This window comes from Phragmites australis, chromosome 12, assembly GCF_958298935.1.
Source record: "Phragmites australis chromosome 12, lpPhrAust1.1, whole genome shotgun sequence".
Lineage (NCBI taxonomy): Eukaryota > Viridiplantae > Streptophyta > Magnoliopsida > Poales > Poaceae > Phragmites > Phragmites australis.
The window spans coordinates 3,028,607-3,045,796 of NC_084932.1; the positions used below are offsets into that span (position 1 = coordinate 3,028,607).

The following is a 17,190-nucleotide window of genomic DNA, read 5'->3' on the forward strand; positions in this document are numbered from 1 at the left end:
TTTGCGAGGTTTGGATCTTGGCTGCTGAGTGTTGCTTGTTGCTTCCATGGTCTTGATCGCTGTGCTCAGTGCCTGTACTCGCGTTTGGCATCCCTTGTGAGCCGTTGTTTTTGCTTCGCTAGATTCTGTTATTACCTGCTCGTTGTTGCTCGATGTTGTCAGTGCTCCTGGTCGGATTTGTTGAGTTGTGATGCCTAGGTGGTTCCGGTCGTCGCTTTTTTTATTATCTATTTTATTGCTTCTGCTGGATTCCTTTCGATTTGTTACTTTTTGGGGTGGTCGCTTTCCATGCTGATTAAACCAACAGGGGTGTTGCGTACTGTTTCCCTCCGATGCCCCTGGATTTCTTTGCTATGTTCTTTTTCTTCTTTATTGTTTATTGGTTCCATATGCACATGTGGTCGTTTTTGGGTTTTATTTTCCCTCCCTAAGATGGCACACGGTCTACAGCTGCTGTTTTCGTCACTCTGTTATTTGCCTTGGTTGTTTTCTGTTTCGTATTGCAGGGCGGAGAAGTAAAATGAGATTTGTTTGGATTTGATGTTCTTGTGCTACTCTTTCTATATTTGTTTATTTCTTTGTACTGCTTTGCCCGGTGACTTTGTTTCTTCCCCTTTGCGATTGAATCTCGGTGGCTTACTGCTCCTGGTTCGTTGCTGTTGATCGGCTTGATATATACATTTTTCCCTCACTGTGTCCCTTTCTTTTTTGAGCCGGTTCAGAGAGAGGGGGGGGGGGGGCGGAAAAGAAAACAGAAGATGCAGTGTAAACTCAGTTTCTTTTTTCCCTTTTTTATTTTGCTTGTGTTTGGTTACCTATTGCAGCAGGGAGTGGCGAAGCTGGATTTGTTGTGCTGTGCTCTTCGCCGCCCCATCAGGTAAGAGTTGTTAGCTTAGAATATTAATTGTTTGCCATGGTTTATTCACATGTACAATGAGTCAAATATGAGGCTTTCCCTCCTCTCCCTCACGCTTACTCGGCGCCCTAGTGCTCCTGCTTCCTTACTGTTGGTCGGCTTGTTATATAGGTTTTGGTATTTTAATTTTGTTCGCCCCTGCGTCCGTTTTCCTTTTTTTGAGCCGGTTCACAGAGAGAGGGAAAAAACAGAAGATGCAGTGCAAACTGAGCTTCGTTTTTCCCCTTTTTGTTTTGTCTGTGGTTGGTTACCTATCGCAGCAGGGAGTGGCGAAATCCGATTCATTGTGCTGTGCTCTTCCCCCCCGCGTGTGGTAAGCATTATTAGCTCAGAATCTTAATTTTTTTTGCAATGGTTTATTCACAAGTACAATGAGCGGAATCTGAGCCCTTTGCTTCTCTCCCCCACGGTTACTTCCTGGCATGAGTTGCGGTTCAGCATCTACTACACCAAAAGGGAAGCAAACGGATATTTCTTGCAGATTTCTCCTATTTGTGCCTTTTGGTATGGTGTTACTGGAAGTTTATTTTGTCTTATTTTTTTTATATATACGAAGAAACTAAATATTCCATACCATTGTTCTTTTTTGCCTGTATCAAACTAATGTATTCTTCGTTACTATGCAGGTTTATTGCCATTGTAGTTGCTCGTGTTGCTCTATCCGCGAGGTGTGTGCCGTAGCATCAAGTCTACTGCTTTTGGTAAGATGTGGCTGTTTCTTTAAGTATTGCTTAGAAATTTGTTCATCGTTACATGATATTGGAGATGTGGCTGTTCCTTTAAGTATTTGTTAGCAATTTGTTTACTGCTACATGATATCGAAATCTTATTGTTTGTAGCGTTTTTTTTGGGGCATATGAGCGAGCTAGATATTTTATGCCATTGTTCTCTTCTGCCTGTATCAAACTAATGGTATTGTTCATTACCATGCAGGTTTGTTTCCATTGTACCTGTTCGAATTGCTCTATCCGCAAGGCGTGTGCCATAGGATCAAGCCTGCTGATTTTGGTAAGATGTCGCTGTTTCTTTAAGTATTCCTTAGCAATTTTTTCATCTTATATGGTATCGAAATATTATTGTTTGTTACTTTATGGGTCAAATTATTACAAGTATTTTTGCTATTACCTACCTTTACTGTAATGTTGCGCGCCAGTATTTTGGCTGCTATGTACCTTTACTGTTATGTTATGCATGGTATTGTGACTGATAGATTGTTTGTTCTTTTTTCCCTTTTTTCTTTCTTCTTGCCCCTTCTTCCCTTTCCTCTCTCTCTTTCTTTCCTTTCTACCTATTTCTTATTTGTCCCTCTGGTCTTTTTACTGCCTGGTGAAATGGAAAATCCTTGGCTAGACTCTCCTAGGGTCACCACATGTTCGCCGTTGGAGCATCTTATATCTCCCTCTTGCGAGCTGTCGCAGTTAGATGCCGCTTGCCATACGCTTCATTACTCTGTGAAGCTGTCGATGATGGAAGCATACTGTGCGGCGTAGAAATTGAGTTGCCCCTGTTGGCTTTCCAAAGGAGCCCGCGGAAACTTTTTTTCTGGTCATGCGCTGAAGCAGGATGCATGGTTGCTTATGAGCACGCCGCTTTTCAAGCAGTTGCCTGTCTTCAGAGCATATATGGTTTCGTCGTGGTTGATTACAGTTTTGAAAGGTTGGCTTATTCTCACGAACAAACCAAAAAAAAAAAAATACAGGATAACGCTTATACTGTGCTAACTATACTTGCTGGACCCTTATGTTTCCCAGGTGTGGCTATAGATGTTAGGCCCAATGGTTTATACCGCTATATTCAGGGCAGCCCCAATGTTCCTTGAAGGACTATGTGCCGTTTAAATTGATTCTTCATTTTCCCGTTGCGTTGCTGCTTCCGTTGTCATGTATTCACTATGTTGTTCATAGGTTGCTTTTTCTAGACATTGCACTACTGATAAATAAAATAAACGATTTTACTATCTTAGTGCTTTTGTTTGTACCATTGGCTTGCGCTGCCACATTGTCTTCACATTGCGTGTTTATTGCTGTCACACCTTTCCTACTCTTCCTCTGTATTTAGTCACTATGCCAACCTGTGTTTTCTCCATTGGTAGCTAATGGAGACGCATCCAACCCAGCCACACGATGATTCCAATGCTGCACCATGTGCGTTCGCCGACCTTTCCCGGTGTTATCTTTATTTGCCATATTTGCCCGTACCATTCCCTACCTTTTATGTTTTTCCGTTCCTTCGTCTCCCCTCCCTGGCTCCCTCCTTCTATCTCGACGTACCTCCAATGGCTACTATCTTGGTAATAAGCAGCATCTTCACGTGGGCAACCCATACGGTCTAAGAGCGCGCTTCACAGAAGACGAAGTATGTTGTTTGATCATCGAATTTCCTATTTTTAGAACGGAACGAATTCACATTGCACGTATACATAACGGAGTGCTATTGATCAATAGGTGACCTTGCACAGCACGCTGCATATCACTGCCCCTTAATTTTGAACCCAGCTGAATGCCGTTGTAAACGGCGAAGATTACTAGATCAGCAAAGACTCGCTATAACAGGTGAACAATATCAATCTTCAACACTTTTAGCTTGCGCCTTGTCGTGTTTGCCAACACTACCTAAGCCATGTTATTCACATGCGATTTTAGGTCCATTAAATAACAATGCACCATCGTTAGAATGTGGACGGTTCAACCAAGATTATATTGATGCGTTAAAAGGTACGTGTGTTCACCATGTTATGTTAGTGGTGCCCATAATATGATTAGATCTCCAGATATAGCTTCAGCTTTTTCCATTGCCCCCCCTCTGTTTCAGCTTTTGTTTGCACCTAATGCAAATAGATGTTTAATAACTTATTACACCATCATGCTCATTACCTTGCTGATGATTTCTTTTCGTCCTTTGTGTTTTCCTACGATGGTGCCACCCTATGTTACATGATAGTTTATCCTCCAATGCAAATATATTACTATATAGCTTCTTATCCCCATCGCTCCTATTTTGGTGCACCTGATTATGAGTGTAGATATTGTCATGCTACATTTGGCTGAGAGAGAGGGTAAAATCTGATACATCGATAAAAAATAATAGAATAATTTACAATTCTTGCTGTAAGGGAGGCAAAATCTGTATACCGCCTTTTGCAGAGCGACCTGAACCCCTAAATAGCTTGGTTTGATTCGGTGGCGATGCTCGCTCCAATTTTTTTTTGAAAAATATACGCCAATATAACTGTCTATTTGCTTTCACATCAATGGGAGCACACATAGATCGCTCTATGAATGATGGCCGGGGTCCACCTGTTTTCAAAATTAATGGTCAAGTCCACCACCGCATTGGATCTCTACTACCGCATGATGGAAGTCCTCCTAAATTCATACAACTGTACATTTATGATACTACCAATGAAGTTAAAAATAGATTATATGCTTTAAATCCAGACGAAAGGCCTGCCGAGCCTTTAGATCCAAAGATAATTGAAGATCTAATAAAAATGCTAGATAATCACAATCCATTTGCGAAGAAATTCAGGGCTGCAAGAGATAGGCTCGTAGATTCTGCCAGCGAAGAATTCATTATTAGGATCATAGGTGCAAAAGAAGGTGATCCCGTTCAATATAACTTACCTACAACTGATCAACTTGCTATGCTTATAGTAGGTGACTTTACATTAGACACATTCAAGCGAGACATAGTGATACAAACCTATGCTGGTGAACTGCAACAGATATCTGCGTTACACCCTGCTTACATGCCACTTCAGTATCCCCTTCTCTTCCCATATGGTGAACGTGGTTTTCAAATTGGAGTACCTTATGCCGGTATCAACCCCTCTTCCACAAGAGTGCGTGCTAAAATAACAATGCAAGATTACTTTCGCTACATGTTACACTATAGAAAAAATCAGCCAAATCCATATCTATGCTACGGTGCTCTATCGAGCTAAGCTAAGGTTGATGCTCGTGCATGCATAGACGAGTTAAGACTATGGTACATACTTAGGAACCAAGCCAACCTTAGAGTCGAAAACTTGCAAGGCATAACTGACGCTGTTAGTCGTGGTTGTATAGATGGCAATGAGATTGGCAAGACCGTGTTACCAGCTTCACACACTGGTGGTAGACGATATATGATCCAAAATTATCACGATAGTATAGCGATATGCAGAGTGTATGGCCCACCAGATTTCTTCACAACGTTTACATGCGATTCAAAAAGGCCTGAAATCTCTGAAGCATTGAGTTTTGAGCCAGGTCAAAAACCAACGGACAGAGCCGATATTATTGTCAGAGTATACAACATGAAACTTGAAGAACTTTTAGAAGATATAAAAATAGGTGCGGTGTTTGGCGCTATAAATGCAGGTGTGTAGTACTATTTACACCATGTATTTCCAAATATTCTTTGCTACCGATTCAAAATTGCCATATATTATTTTGTATTCTTACTAACACGATGAATTTGCCCTCACACCTCCAGTGCTGCACACTGTCGAATTTCAGAAACGTGGACTGCCCCATGCGCACATTATTACATGGGTCTCCCATGACACGTCACAGCCAACACCATCACTCATTGACTCATACATAAGCGCACAAATTCCAGACCCAAAGATTGATCCCCTAGGATACACATTAGTTGCTGAACACATGACGCATGGTCCGTGCGGTCAAAACCACCAAGATAGTCCCTGCATGAGAAACGGCAAATGCTCAAAAGGATACCCTAAGTCTTTCCAAGCTGAAACCACGGTTGATGAAAACGGCTTTACAGTCTACAAAAGACCTGATGATCACCGCTACATTCAAAAAGGAAATGTAAAATTGGACAACCGATGGATAGTACCGTATAATATCTCCTTGCTAAAAAAATTCCAAGCACATATCAATGTAGAGTGGTGTAACAAAACTGTATTTATCAAATATCTATTCAAATATGTGACAAAGGGTCCAGATTGTGGTAAGGTCTACATTGAGAGAATAAGAAATGGACAGGATGCACCATACGATGGTGACACTCAAACCATAAATGAAGTTAAGGAATACTTAGATTGTCGCTACATCTGCGAGCAAGATGCATGTTGGCGCATATTTGCATTCGATATCCATAAGCATTTCCCCTCTGTTCAAAGACTACCGCTACATTTGCCAAATGAAAACAACATAACATATAATGCTAATGCTAATCTAGCTAATGTCATTTCACAAGAATTCTTACGTAAAACCATATTGACTGAATGGTTTGTGGCAAACCAAACATATCCCCAAGGAAGAGACCTAACATACTGTGAATTTCCCTCAATGTGGCGATGGGATGAAACACTACGAATATGGCATCCGAGGCAAATCGGAACAAGCATAGGTCGTTTATATTATGTACATCCATCTGCTGGCGAGCGTTATTACCTTAGAATGTTATTGATGGTTGCTAAAGGCGCACAAAGCTACGATGATATCAAAACATACAATGGTATTAGACATCCGACATTTAAACAAGCATGCAACGCACGCGGCCTCCTTGGTAATGATCAGGAATGGTACAATGCTTTTGACGAAGCAGCAACCTGGGCTACTTCTATGCAGCTTAGACAATTATTTGTCACAATGCTACTATTTTGTGAAGTCAATGATGAATACACATTCTTTGAAAAGGTCTGGCAAGCATTGGCAGACGATATTCAATATAGGTTTAGAGAGGCTATCAACAACCCAAATTATCAAATGCCTACAAACCAATTGAAAGACCATTTACTTGATGACCTTTCAACTTTGTTCGCAAAAAATGGGGGCAGAATTAGAGACTACAACTTACCAGATAAGACATCTAGCTATCAAACGACGTGTACCAACCGACTTATAGATGAAGAATTGTCATACGACACTGACCAATTACTGCTTGAATCTAACGATTTAGTCTCAAACCTTAATGATGAACAACATCATGCCTTCAAATCCATAGTACACGCAGTAATTAACAATGCTCTTGCCTTCTTCTTTGTATCTGGTTATGGAGGTACTGGTAAAACCTATTTATGGAACGCTATAGTAACATACTTGCGAGCTCGTAAAAAAATTACACTTACAGTTGCTTCCTCAGGCGTCGCATCACTGCTATTGCCAGGTGGTAGAACAGCTCATTCACGCTTCAAAATTCCTTGTGACATAGACGATTCTACTATCTGTGACATCAAGCGAGGGACTATGCTTGCTGAACTTATAGAGGCAGCGTCATTAGTGATTTGGGATGAGGCTCTTATGACACATAGAACAGCATTCAAACCACTGGATAGAACATTGCGTGATTTATTATCATCCCAATCACCGAACATACAAAACATTCCCTTGGTGGCAAGATCATTGTCCTAGGAGGTGATATTAGGCAGATTCTCCCAGTGGTTGAAGGCGGTACCAAGGCACAGATAATAAATGCAGCAATAATAAACTCGCCCCTTTGGAAACATGTTACTATTTTAACACTAACAAAAAATATGCGGCTGCTTTCGCCAGGCTTAAACCGGCAAGCCCACCAAGAAATCGCTGAATTTAGTAAATGGGTACTAGACCTAGGGGAAGGAAAACTACAGACAACAGCAAAGGAAGATGAGTTAGAACCCACATGGATAAAGATACCACACGATCTGCTCCTTATGACCAATGGCGACAAAATTGCTTGTTTAGTAAATGCCATATACCCCGATTTAGAAACGAAATTCCTCGACGTTACATATCTTCGTACAAGAGCTATATTAACACCAACTAATCAGTTAGCTGATGACATAAATTCACTCATGATATCTTTAATTCCTGGCGAGGAAAAGGAATACCTAAGTTGCGACAAAATATCAAAATCAGGAAATATACATGACTCATATGATCTTTTGTATCCGATTGAAATTTTGAACTCACTAAACGAAAACAATTTCCCACACCATAAATTGGTCCTTAAGAAGGGACTTCCAATAATGTTACTTCGCAATTTAAATCAATCGGGTGGCTTATGCAATGGAACACGCTTAGTAGTTACAACAATGGGTGATATGGTCATCGAAGCACAAATAATCACTGGCACCCATGCAGGCCAGATTGTGTTTATCCCTCGCATTTCTTTAACATTAAAAAACACTAAGCTACCCTTTATACTTGAGCGCCGTCAATTCCCTATAAAAGTATGCTATGCTATGACCATTAATAAAAGTCAGGGCCAAACACTTGACAGCCTAGGTGTCTACCTAAAAAGGCCTGTTTTTACCCATGGCCAACTGTATGTTGCAGTGTCCCGTGTTACCTCAAAACATGGACTAAAGATACTAATAGTCGATGAGAATGATAATTGCACAGACACAACACGTAACATAGTTTACAAGGAAGTGTTGGCACTTATCTTACCTACATCTACTCAGTAATAAACTACATTCACATCTTCCAATATATATATGTGTGTGTGTGTACATATATATACATATATTCTTACTCGGAGCTAAGACAAACATTAAACCATGCTAGACTATGGTAAAACCACCACATATACTTGCATATTTCACTAGCACAAAGTAAAAAACAATCCGTCCTCTCTTCTTCCCCCCCCCCCCCGTATTATCATTCAAGCAGTAGAGATATGTTCAAACAAATGCTTGCGAATTCAGCTGTTACATAGTTTACAAAGAAGTATTGGCACTTATCTTACCTGCATCTACTCAGCGATAAAGTACATTTATATATATATATATATACACACACACATATGTGTGTATGCGTGTGCACATATATATATATACATATATCCTTGCTGTGCAGCTACATAGACCATCAAAGTACAATCGACTATGGTAGAACCACAACACATACTTCCATATTTCACTAATACAAAGTAGAAAAACAATCCATTCTCTGTTCCTTTTTTTCCCCATACTACCATTGAAGCAGTACAGATATGCCCAAACAGATGCTTGCAAACTCAACTGTTACATCAATGCCTACTGTTTATACCATCTAATCACAGGTATTAGCCTTTTTTTTATCAATTCATAAAATACAGCTGCTCTCACATTACATTTCTGTTAATGTTTGATGTGCAGAGTTGAAAGATGGCATTTGACTTGCTGCCCACACTCCACCCAAAATCAAAGCACTGGATAATTTGTGTGCGTGTTTCGCGCAAATGGGAATACCGTGGTGGTACTGACGATGGACCAATATCTCATGTAGATCTTGTTTTTGTCGATGAAAAGGTACTATAATACTTCTTTACATTCCTACCACGTCATACTCGCATTGTGCTATATCATATGCATCTTAGATATGCCATCTGATTTTCTATCATATTCAAAGATAGTCACCAACACACACAAACAATTTGTATATATGTGTGCAGGTCATGCATTCATGTTAATAATTATTATATACATTTTATTCCCTTAATTGGCTACATTCAGGGTTCTTGCCATGATTTTGCCGTGATTTATAACTCGTATTTGCCCCTGCCATCATCTTTACGAACTATAGTTAGATTCCCACATATATTCTTATAGTACCTACTAGATAATCGAAGATACTTACCATTCGTTCAAAAAAACGCAGGGAGATGCCATGTATGCTGAAATACCAAACTCTGAGGTAGACAGTAAAAGCTCTTTAGTTCAAGAAGGTGCCATCTACATAATCAGCCGTTTTAGAGTATCAAAGGCTAAGTCTCTATATAGGCCAGTTGATGCACCTTACATGATTGAACTTACTTGCTATACCAAAATAACTCCAGCAAAAGACATTGCAGCGACCTTTCCAGCATATGCTTATAAGCTCACACCTTTTCTTGAGCTTCCAAAATACACAGGCGAAAACAGACACTTCTTAGGTAAGTAGCGTCATTACCTATAGCTAAATAATTCTATCTTTTCCCCTACTCTACCATAAATTTGACTGTAAAAAGAAAAGACAAACACACATGCACACACCCTTGCTGCAGATGTGCTTGGCATCATAACAGAAGTTTCTGACACAACCCCCTGCAACTTCCAAACCAGCCAACTGCTACTATCAACAGAAGTGTAATCCTCAAAGACCTCAGGTGAGAGCATGATGAATGTAACATTATGTAACCAAATATAAAATCCTTTATTATAAGTACAGCTTACCAACCTACATTATGGATTTGCTACCCTTATCTACAGCAATATTCAAGTTAAGCTGACCCTATGGGGCCAACGAGCTATTGAATTCAGTATCAATGAAATTTACACTGAAGAAGAACGCAAGCCAATTGTTGTTCTCATTGTTGGCAACCTTATGAAAAGTTTCGCAGGTACACAGTCTTACTCGAAACAGCTACTGCACTTCAAAATCACACACCATCACTTCTAACTATTTGAATCAAAACAGGTGAAGAATACTTTAGTGGGAACGCTGCATGCCGCTGGTACTTCAATCCCATAATACCAGAGGCTGAGGAGTTTTATAAGAGGTACATAAATCTTTACCTGCTCCATACCAGTAGATAACACACACATGTGACACGCCATACTATTTTACCTTACACAGTTAACAGCTATTTACACACAAATATTTCTGCACACAGCATTCACAACCAGCAAATAACAATCAAGCGTACCACTGCTCCCCCACATCAATCAGCACCACAACAACAGCCACTGTAGCTTGAAGATAAGAGCCTCCATGATTTAGACAACATGGATCCATACGATTTCCCAGTATGTGTAATCTACCACATAATTCCTCCTGCCTACTAAAATAGCTATTCTTATGCTAATCCTAGCCCTTATATTACATTACCAGATTATACTTATTTTTGTTTCCAGCACTTATTTTAGGTTCTAACAATACCTTACCAATTTGTCATTACAGCCATGTGGATACCGCTGCACTGTTACTATTGTGCGCCTAATCTTAGACACACCATGGTGGTTCCCATCATGTAATAGATGCAGTCGGACCTGTATACCGAATGGCGACGGTTACAAATGCAACACATGCTCCTGGACTGGCTACCGCTTCAAGTAAGTGTCAGCTTCTTTTTCTTTCTCATATAGCTGAATGTATATTAATCAATACCGTCTCCAATACCACTCCTACAGATACAAGTTATGTTTCATTGCAAATGATGGAACCGCTGAAAGTGAAATGATAGCTTTCGGTGAAGTTGCTCGTCGTATTGTTGGTAAACCTGTCCAGCAGGTACTTAGAGCATCAAGATTTGCAAATGACACACCACCTGACATCGCAGCTACAGTCTCCTTAAAGTTCACATTTGCAATTACCTTGACAGAGCATAGCTACTATACCCCACAAAAAACATATCAAGTCACCTCTGTCATCACTTCTTATGGAAGACAGCACACACTTCCAAACATAAGCTGCAACCAGCCCAAGAACCCACCAGCCTCTCAGACATCCCAGCCAACCTTTCAGCCACACAACTATCCTCCCAATGTACATCCCAGTTTACCTGATGCTACTTTCTCACCTGGCGTGAAGACCAGTGCATCTTCTTCACAGTCAGCAGTTCAGAAAACAGCCACGCAAAGCATGGCAATAGACAATGTAAAATCATACTCTTTCTTATGAACTATTTAATCACACATAAATAAACAATGGTTCTTTACCATCATACACCAATGACATGTTCAAACTCTACTGCAGACTCCCCCTCCTTCACTAGAACATGATGAATCCCTATTGAAGAGAACAACCCCTATGTAAGTATACACATTCTACAAAAAAAAAAAAACAAAGAATACCCCTGCCACTATACTGTGTAATGTTTTAATCATCTGTTCATATAACACACAGGGATGCCACAGATCCACTTATACATCCAGCTACTCGGAAAAGACTATTCGAAGATGCAACTTCTTCTAAAAAGGCAAGTAGACTTTCTACTCAGTATCCAACCTTTCATCCATTTATTACCTCATAGTATGTTATTAACCAACTTTTACTCACATCTCCTTCTGTACAAGGACACTGAACACCAAAAAAACAGCCACAGTGAAACAACCACAGACCCATCTGATCCATTGCCTCACCTAGCAAGTCAAAGGTATAAAACAAAAGTCTTACTATCTTACAATCCATAAATTGCATCCCACAACTATGCTTCATGACGATGTTGCTACACTATTTTTCATTTGCACAGAAGTACTTTGCAACACATGACACCTAGCACCACAAAATCATCAAAATCGAAGACCACCCATGTTCCAAAAAACAACCAGTGAAGGTCAGTTCCACTCGCATCCAGATTACCTACATGCTATCTTTACAACTCTACTTCCAAAGTGCTAATCATTGATTGTTCTTTTACTTGCAGCTAACCACACCGGTGGACACATCTGACCTTTGCCTTTTGCTACAAGAACAGACCTGCTTTCGTTATTTTGCCTTTTGTTTATCTTGTTTTCTTTCTTTGCTTCTGTGAAGTTGCTTTTACACCTAGGTTAGCTCACGTCTTAGCTAACAATGCCACCAGATAACAATGCCACTGATTCCAATCAGCAAAACTATTAACTAAGTATCCCAGGAGATGATATTGCCAGTAATCCTCCTATGATACACTGATGTAAAATAACAAACCAGTGATGCTATGTACCATACTCAACTTAGCTAGCCAGTTAAACACTATCATTATCCCTTCTTTTTTATCGTCCCTCTCCCCCTCTGCATCCTGATATCAACCATTGCTAAATACATTGCTTTCCTTTTGACAAATACAACACAGTAGCACAATTCACCTTGCTTCACTTTACTACTCTATCAATATGTTTTATTTGACAATCGTAAACGACACACAGATCCACACAAATTCCTGTATATCTGTACACATCATGGATTCATCTTAAAAATTCTGTATATCCCTACAAATCATGGATTCATCTTACCACCAATCATACAAATTATCTTACCCTGATTGACTATATTCTCCATTCTTCTTGTCACTTATAACTCCAGCTGAACACTATCATTATCCTTTTTTTAACTATCCCCCTCCCCCTCGGTATCCTTATATCAGGCACTGCCAAATACATTACTTTTCTTTTGAGGTATACAACAGAGTAGCAGATATAACACTTAATTTCCTGTGATATTCAACGATATCAGCAATTGGTAAATACATTACTTTCGTTTCAACACATACAGCACAATAGCACAATTCTCCTTGCTTCACTTTACTCTCTAGTTTGTTTTCAACAATAATTCCCAGGTTTTCCCTATTCAACATACTTTGATATAGCAACTTGCTTAATCAAATGCTGCCACCATCGTTGGCATACAATGCTACTCTGATATCAACAATTGGTAAATACATTACTTTCGTTTCGACACATACAGCACAATAACACAATTCGCCTTGCTTCACTTTACCAGTTTGTTTTCAACAATAATTCCCACGTTTTTCCTATTCATCATACTTTGATATAGCAACTTGCTTAATCAAATGCTGCCACCATGTTTCCATCCTAATACTAAAACATCACATTGATATTAAACACAATACGTTAGCGCTTTTTACATTGTATGCCAAAAATACACAAAACAGCAGATATTCGTATCTATACATACAAGTATTATAATCCTATTGATAAGTAGCATATCGACTCTATTGAACTGCTCAGCTGCTTTGTTCGTTCTTATAAAGAGCAATTTCTATTTGACAACGTCTTAACCATTTTTTCCCCACCTTCTCTTTTTCTAGTATCCTCACCTATCTCATCCAGTACTATAAATTATTGTTTAAATTCCTGCACAGCTACCTATAACCATTTCAGCACCTATTCTTTCTAGGGGAAAAAAATGCAAATATTACTGTCATTCCTTTATTATTTTATAAACATGATCTAAAATACTCATAATGTATACTTTGCTTCCGTGATACTCCTTATAATTTACTCTCTTAATTATATATTATCAATTAACGCATGCACAAAATAAAAATCCCACCTCCTCCTCACTATTCCTATGTGTTGACACATATGCACAATAAAAATCTTATGTTCCTTTTCACTTAAAAAAAGAACAATTTCAACATGTCATTAACCCTAAATACTTATCAAAAGTTGTCCGCGCGCCGGGGCGCGCGCAAGCCACTAGTGGCCATGGTAGGGAACTGAAGTGGATGCAGAGGATGAGCGTGGGCTGGGAGAAGCGAAACTAGCTAGATGGAGAGGACGGGGCTGGCCACCTACCACTGTCTGCAATAATCAATTACGGAGTTTGTGCCATTGCTTCTTGATTATTAAGAAAGAGCTCGATTAAATAGTAATTTTCAGTTTTTAATTTTTTAAGTGAAATTTGTAGGAGTGATTTTTTAAATAAACTAGAAGTTAGGAAGCTGAAAAAAATAGTTTCTCCTAATTCACCTATTGCATAGAATCACTTCCTCCGTATATTTTATTTTAGAGAATCACTTTCAATCATAAAATCACTTCCTTCATAGAATCACTCACCATATAAAATTTAGATCAAAGAGAGCTATACCAAACATACCCTAAAAGATAAGAAAATTCTATAGAATCTTTATAGAAAGATCTATATAAAATTTAGATCTATATCATCTTTCTTTTAATCCAACGATTTACACGTAAAAAAAAAGAATATATATCATGTTAAAAAAAATATCTTTTAAAAGATCCGATCGTATAGAATTTTCTTCCTTTACTAGCCGTATAGATGAAGTCATGCATGCATCTAGTACTACTCGGATCTCAAAGACACTTGCCACAGTGAACGAACAGTTGGCAACCAATAATCTATCCCCAAAATTTAGATACATTAGAGGTTAAAAAATTTCTGAGAGTTTAATGGGTAATATTTAGGAAGTCCCGTATACAGAAGAAAAAAATGGAGACGGTACCAGTAATAGCGTAAGCATCTAGTAGGCATCTAATTCGAAAAGGTAATGGTGCTTTGGTGACAAATATATGACGTCATAATGAGCAAGACTATCAAAGATTGCACGAAACTCAAGAAGTGGTTCTTGTCATCATGAATTTTAGGCCAAAGGGTCATTTTGGGTAGCTTGGCTTTCATGGACCCCAAGTGTGCAAAAAAAGTGTGGCAAAACATGAAGCCTAAAGATGACGTCCAGAATCATATCGGGAGCCAAGTTGTGATCATCTGAATCTGGGTTTTGAGTCATTTTGTTTTGACCATACTACCAAGAGGGGTCAATGTGCCTGGTAGCTTCTTGTGCTTGTTGGATAGGAGCTCTAGATGATGCATAGACCCCGTTTGGGACAGCTTCTCAACCGCTTCTGCCCAGTGAAAAGCGATTTTGGCTGCCAAGCGTCGCGCTTCTCCTTCGCTTCTCTCAAATGCGCTTCTACGAACCCTCTCCGTTTTCATGTAAACACAGAAGCAACGCTCCACCCGCTTCGTCCCTGGCAAGCGGTGGCTTTTGAGGGTTAGGAGTATGACACCGCCACTAGGTCTAATCCTTTCTTTCGTAGCCTTATGAAGCCAATAGACCAAGTGGTGAAGCTCAGTTATCAAATCTCAAGCTTTTCTGAAGAATTCAGTAAGGTGTCCGTGTGTCTGCACCCCAGAGCACATCATCATCGGAAGAACTCTGGAAGGAACTCTATGTCAGCAGCTTTGCCTATCATGGTGTTCAGGTTCCGCCTTTGTGCAGACGGTAGAAGTTCATATCGCAACGCTCGAATACTCACGTTTCAAAAGTGGGCGTGCGGATCTGATCCAAGCAGCTGTTGAGCAATGAACCTTTTTGTGACTTAAGGCCCTGTTTGGTTCGTCGCCGACTTAGGGTGAAATGTTTCGCCATTTACGTTTCTGCGAGAAACGCAAAACTGGCTGGAGACCGATTCCAGTTTCTCGGCTATTTCTCGACCTATTCTACGACAAACGGTTGCGCGTTTGGATGCGAGAAACTGGAATCGGTCCGGAATCGGAACCGATTCTCGCATCCAAACACGTCCTTAGAAGTGGGTGAGAAGATCTGGTCCAAGCAGTTGTTGAGCTTTTCAGTGAACAACTGCTATGACTAGGGTTACAAGTAAATTATTATTGTTTCTGTTATAGCAACATCATACAAACTTTTGTATGAGAAACGGTATCTACAGATAAAATAGAGTTCTTCAGTGTTGGGTATGCAGAATGACACCATAACTGAAAGTTAAGTATCTTGTCGATTTAGCATATTTAATTAGATATGTGTATAGAAGTTATTGTCAACATCATCTATTTTCCAAAAGCCAAATGTGCCCTGTGCACTGCACTAATATCAAGAGGTTGGATGAATCATGTAGCGTGTTGAGGCTTTCTTTATTGCTATTTTACTGCTCTCAAACATCAGTCTAGTGCTGAAATGTTGTAATAAGTTTAAGGGTGTATATATCCCATGATGCAAAAGGCTAGAATTGTTTTCCATTATAAAAAAAAACAATGTCAAGAGCTGCACAATCCACCTAGCATGTCATTATCTATTAGAAAAAAAATTAAAGAAATAAAGTCAACTGGTAAAGAAAAATATGACATAAAAAATCCTACCTTTTTTATGCGAATTTGAAAAAGTTTTGCGCATCAAATTTATAGAAGAAAGGCTCAAAATAAACCGAGTTTATAAAGCACATGGGCTGAGTACCATATAATAAGGCCAAAGATTAAAAGGAATCCTACCTAACATTTCATTCTGCTTCTGTATTGTTCTAGATTAAGATTTATTTGTTTAGGTTTTTGCTGCTTAGAAACTCAAACAAGTCTATTTTTTCTGATTGTGGTTTTTGAAAAACAAAAGCAGTCTTTACTACTACATAAGCCAAAAACTAGAAACAGAGCAACAGACTTCTAAAGAAACAACAACTTATATATATATAGAAACATAAACAAACAAGCCTTAAAAGACTAGTTAGCAATGAACAGGCCATGATGACCGCTGCAAAGGGGTGAACAACTATTGTTTTAACATTAGAGCATCCTGCAAAAATGAGGCTGTGCAATATTGCCAATAGGTTGCCGTGACGACTGACCTTCCTTTGGTATGTCCTAAGCTGTTTCCACTTTTCATCAATGTTTTTACATAACAGGAAGTTGCTGAGCCCTGAGGCATGCCAACATGTTGACAATTGTGACTTTTAAAGGCTGGCCTACATGTTGACTTTAGTAATATGAGAATCGTTGACTCTACATAACAATATAGGTACAGGGGTGTGAATTAGTGATGCAGAATACTTCTACAACTATTTTCCTCAACCACTGAACGAACTTCACATGCTTCCTAAGGCTGAGATAAAGCTGTCTAAATAGATCTAC

At 39.3% G+C, this 17,190-nt stretch overlaps 1 protein-coding gene across 19 annotated transcripts; it reads left to right on the plus strand.

Moving 5' to 3' along the window:
- The first annotated feature begins 600 nt into the window (after nt 1-600).
- On the plus strand, nt 601-12,566 carry LOC133886654 (uncharacterized). 19 transcript variants are annotated; one of them, XM_062326399.1, is made up of 16 exons: nt 734-1,420; nt 1,543-1,617; nt 1,850-1,924; nt 8,855-8,911; nt 8,988-9,140; nt 9,490-9,763; nt 9,875-9,976; nt 10,080-10,369; nt 10,484-10,616; nt 10,771-10,922; nt 11,001-11,466; nt 11,566-11,621; nt 11,716-11,788; nt 11,886-11,965; nt 12,062-12,145; nt 12,236-12,566. In XM_062326399.1, the coding sequence occupies exons 9-15, from the start codon at nt 10,596-10,598 to the stop codon at nt 12,141-12,143; spliced, it is 930 nt and encodes a 309-aa protein (XP_062182383.1). In that variant the 5' UTR covers nt 734-1,420; nt 1,543-1,617; nt 1,850-1,924; nt 8,855-8,911; nt 8,988-9,140; nt 9,490-9,763; nt 9,875-9,976; nt 10,080-10,369; nt 10,484-10,595; the 3' UTR covers nt 12,144-12,145; nt 12,236-12,566. The 19 variants fall into 19 exon arrangements, 15 of the variants coding, with proteins under 15 accessions (XP_062182389.1, XP_062182383.1, XP_062182374.1 ...); XM_062326390.1 differs by lacking the exon at nt 8,855-8,911 and having other exon boundaries at nt 10,080-10,210; nt 10,288-10,369; XM_062326396.1 differs by lacking the exon at nt 8,855-8,911 and having other exon boundaries at nt 10,080-10,210; nt 10,294-10,369.
- Nucleotides 12,567-17,190: the final 4,624 nt, after the last annotated feature.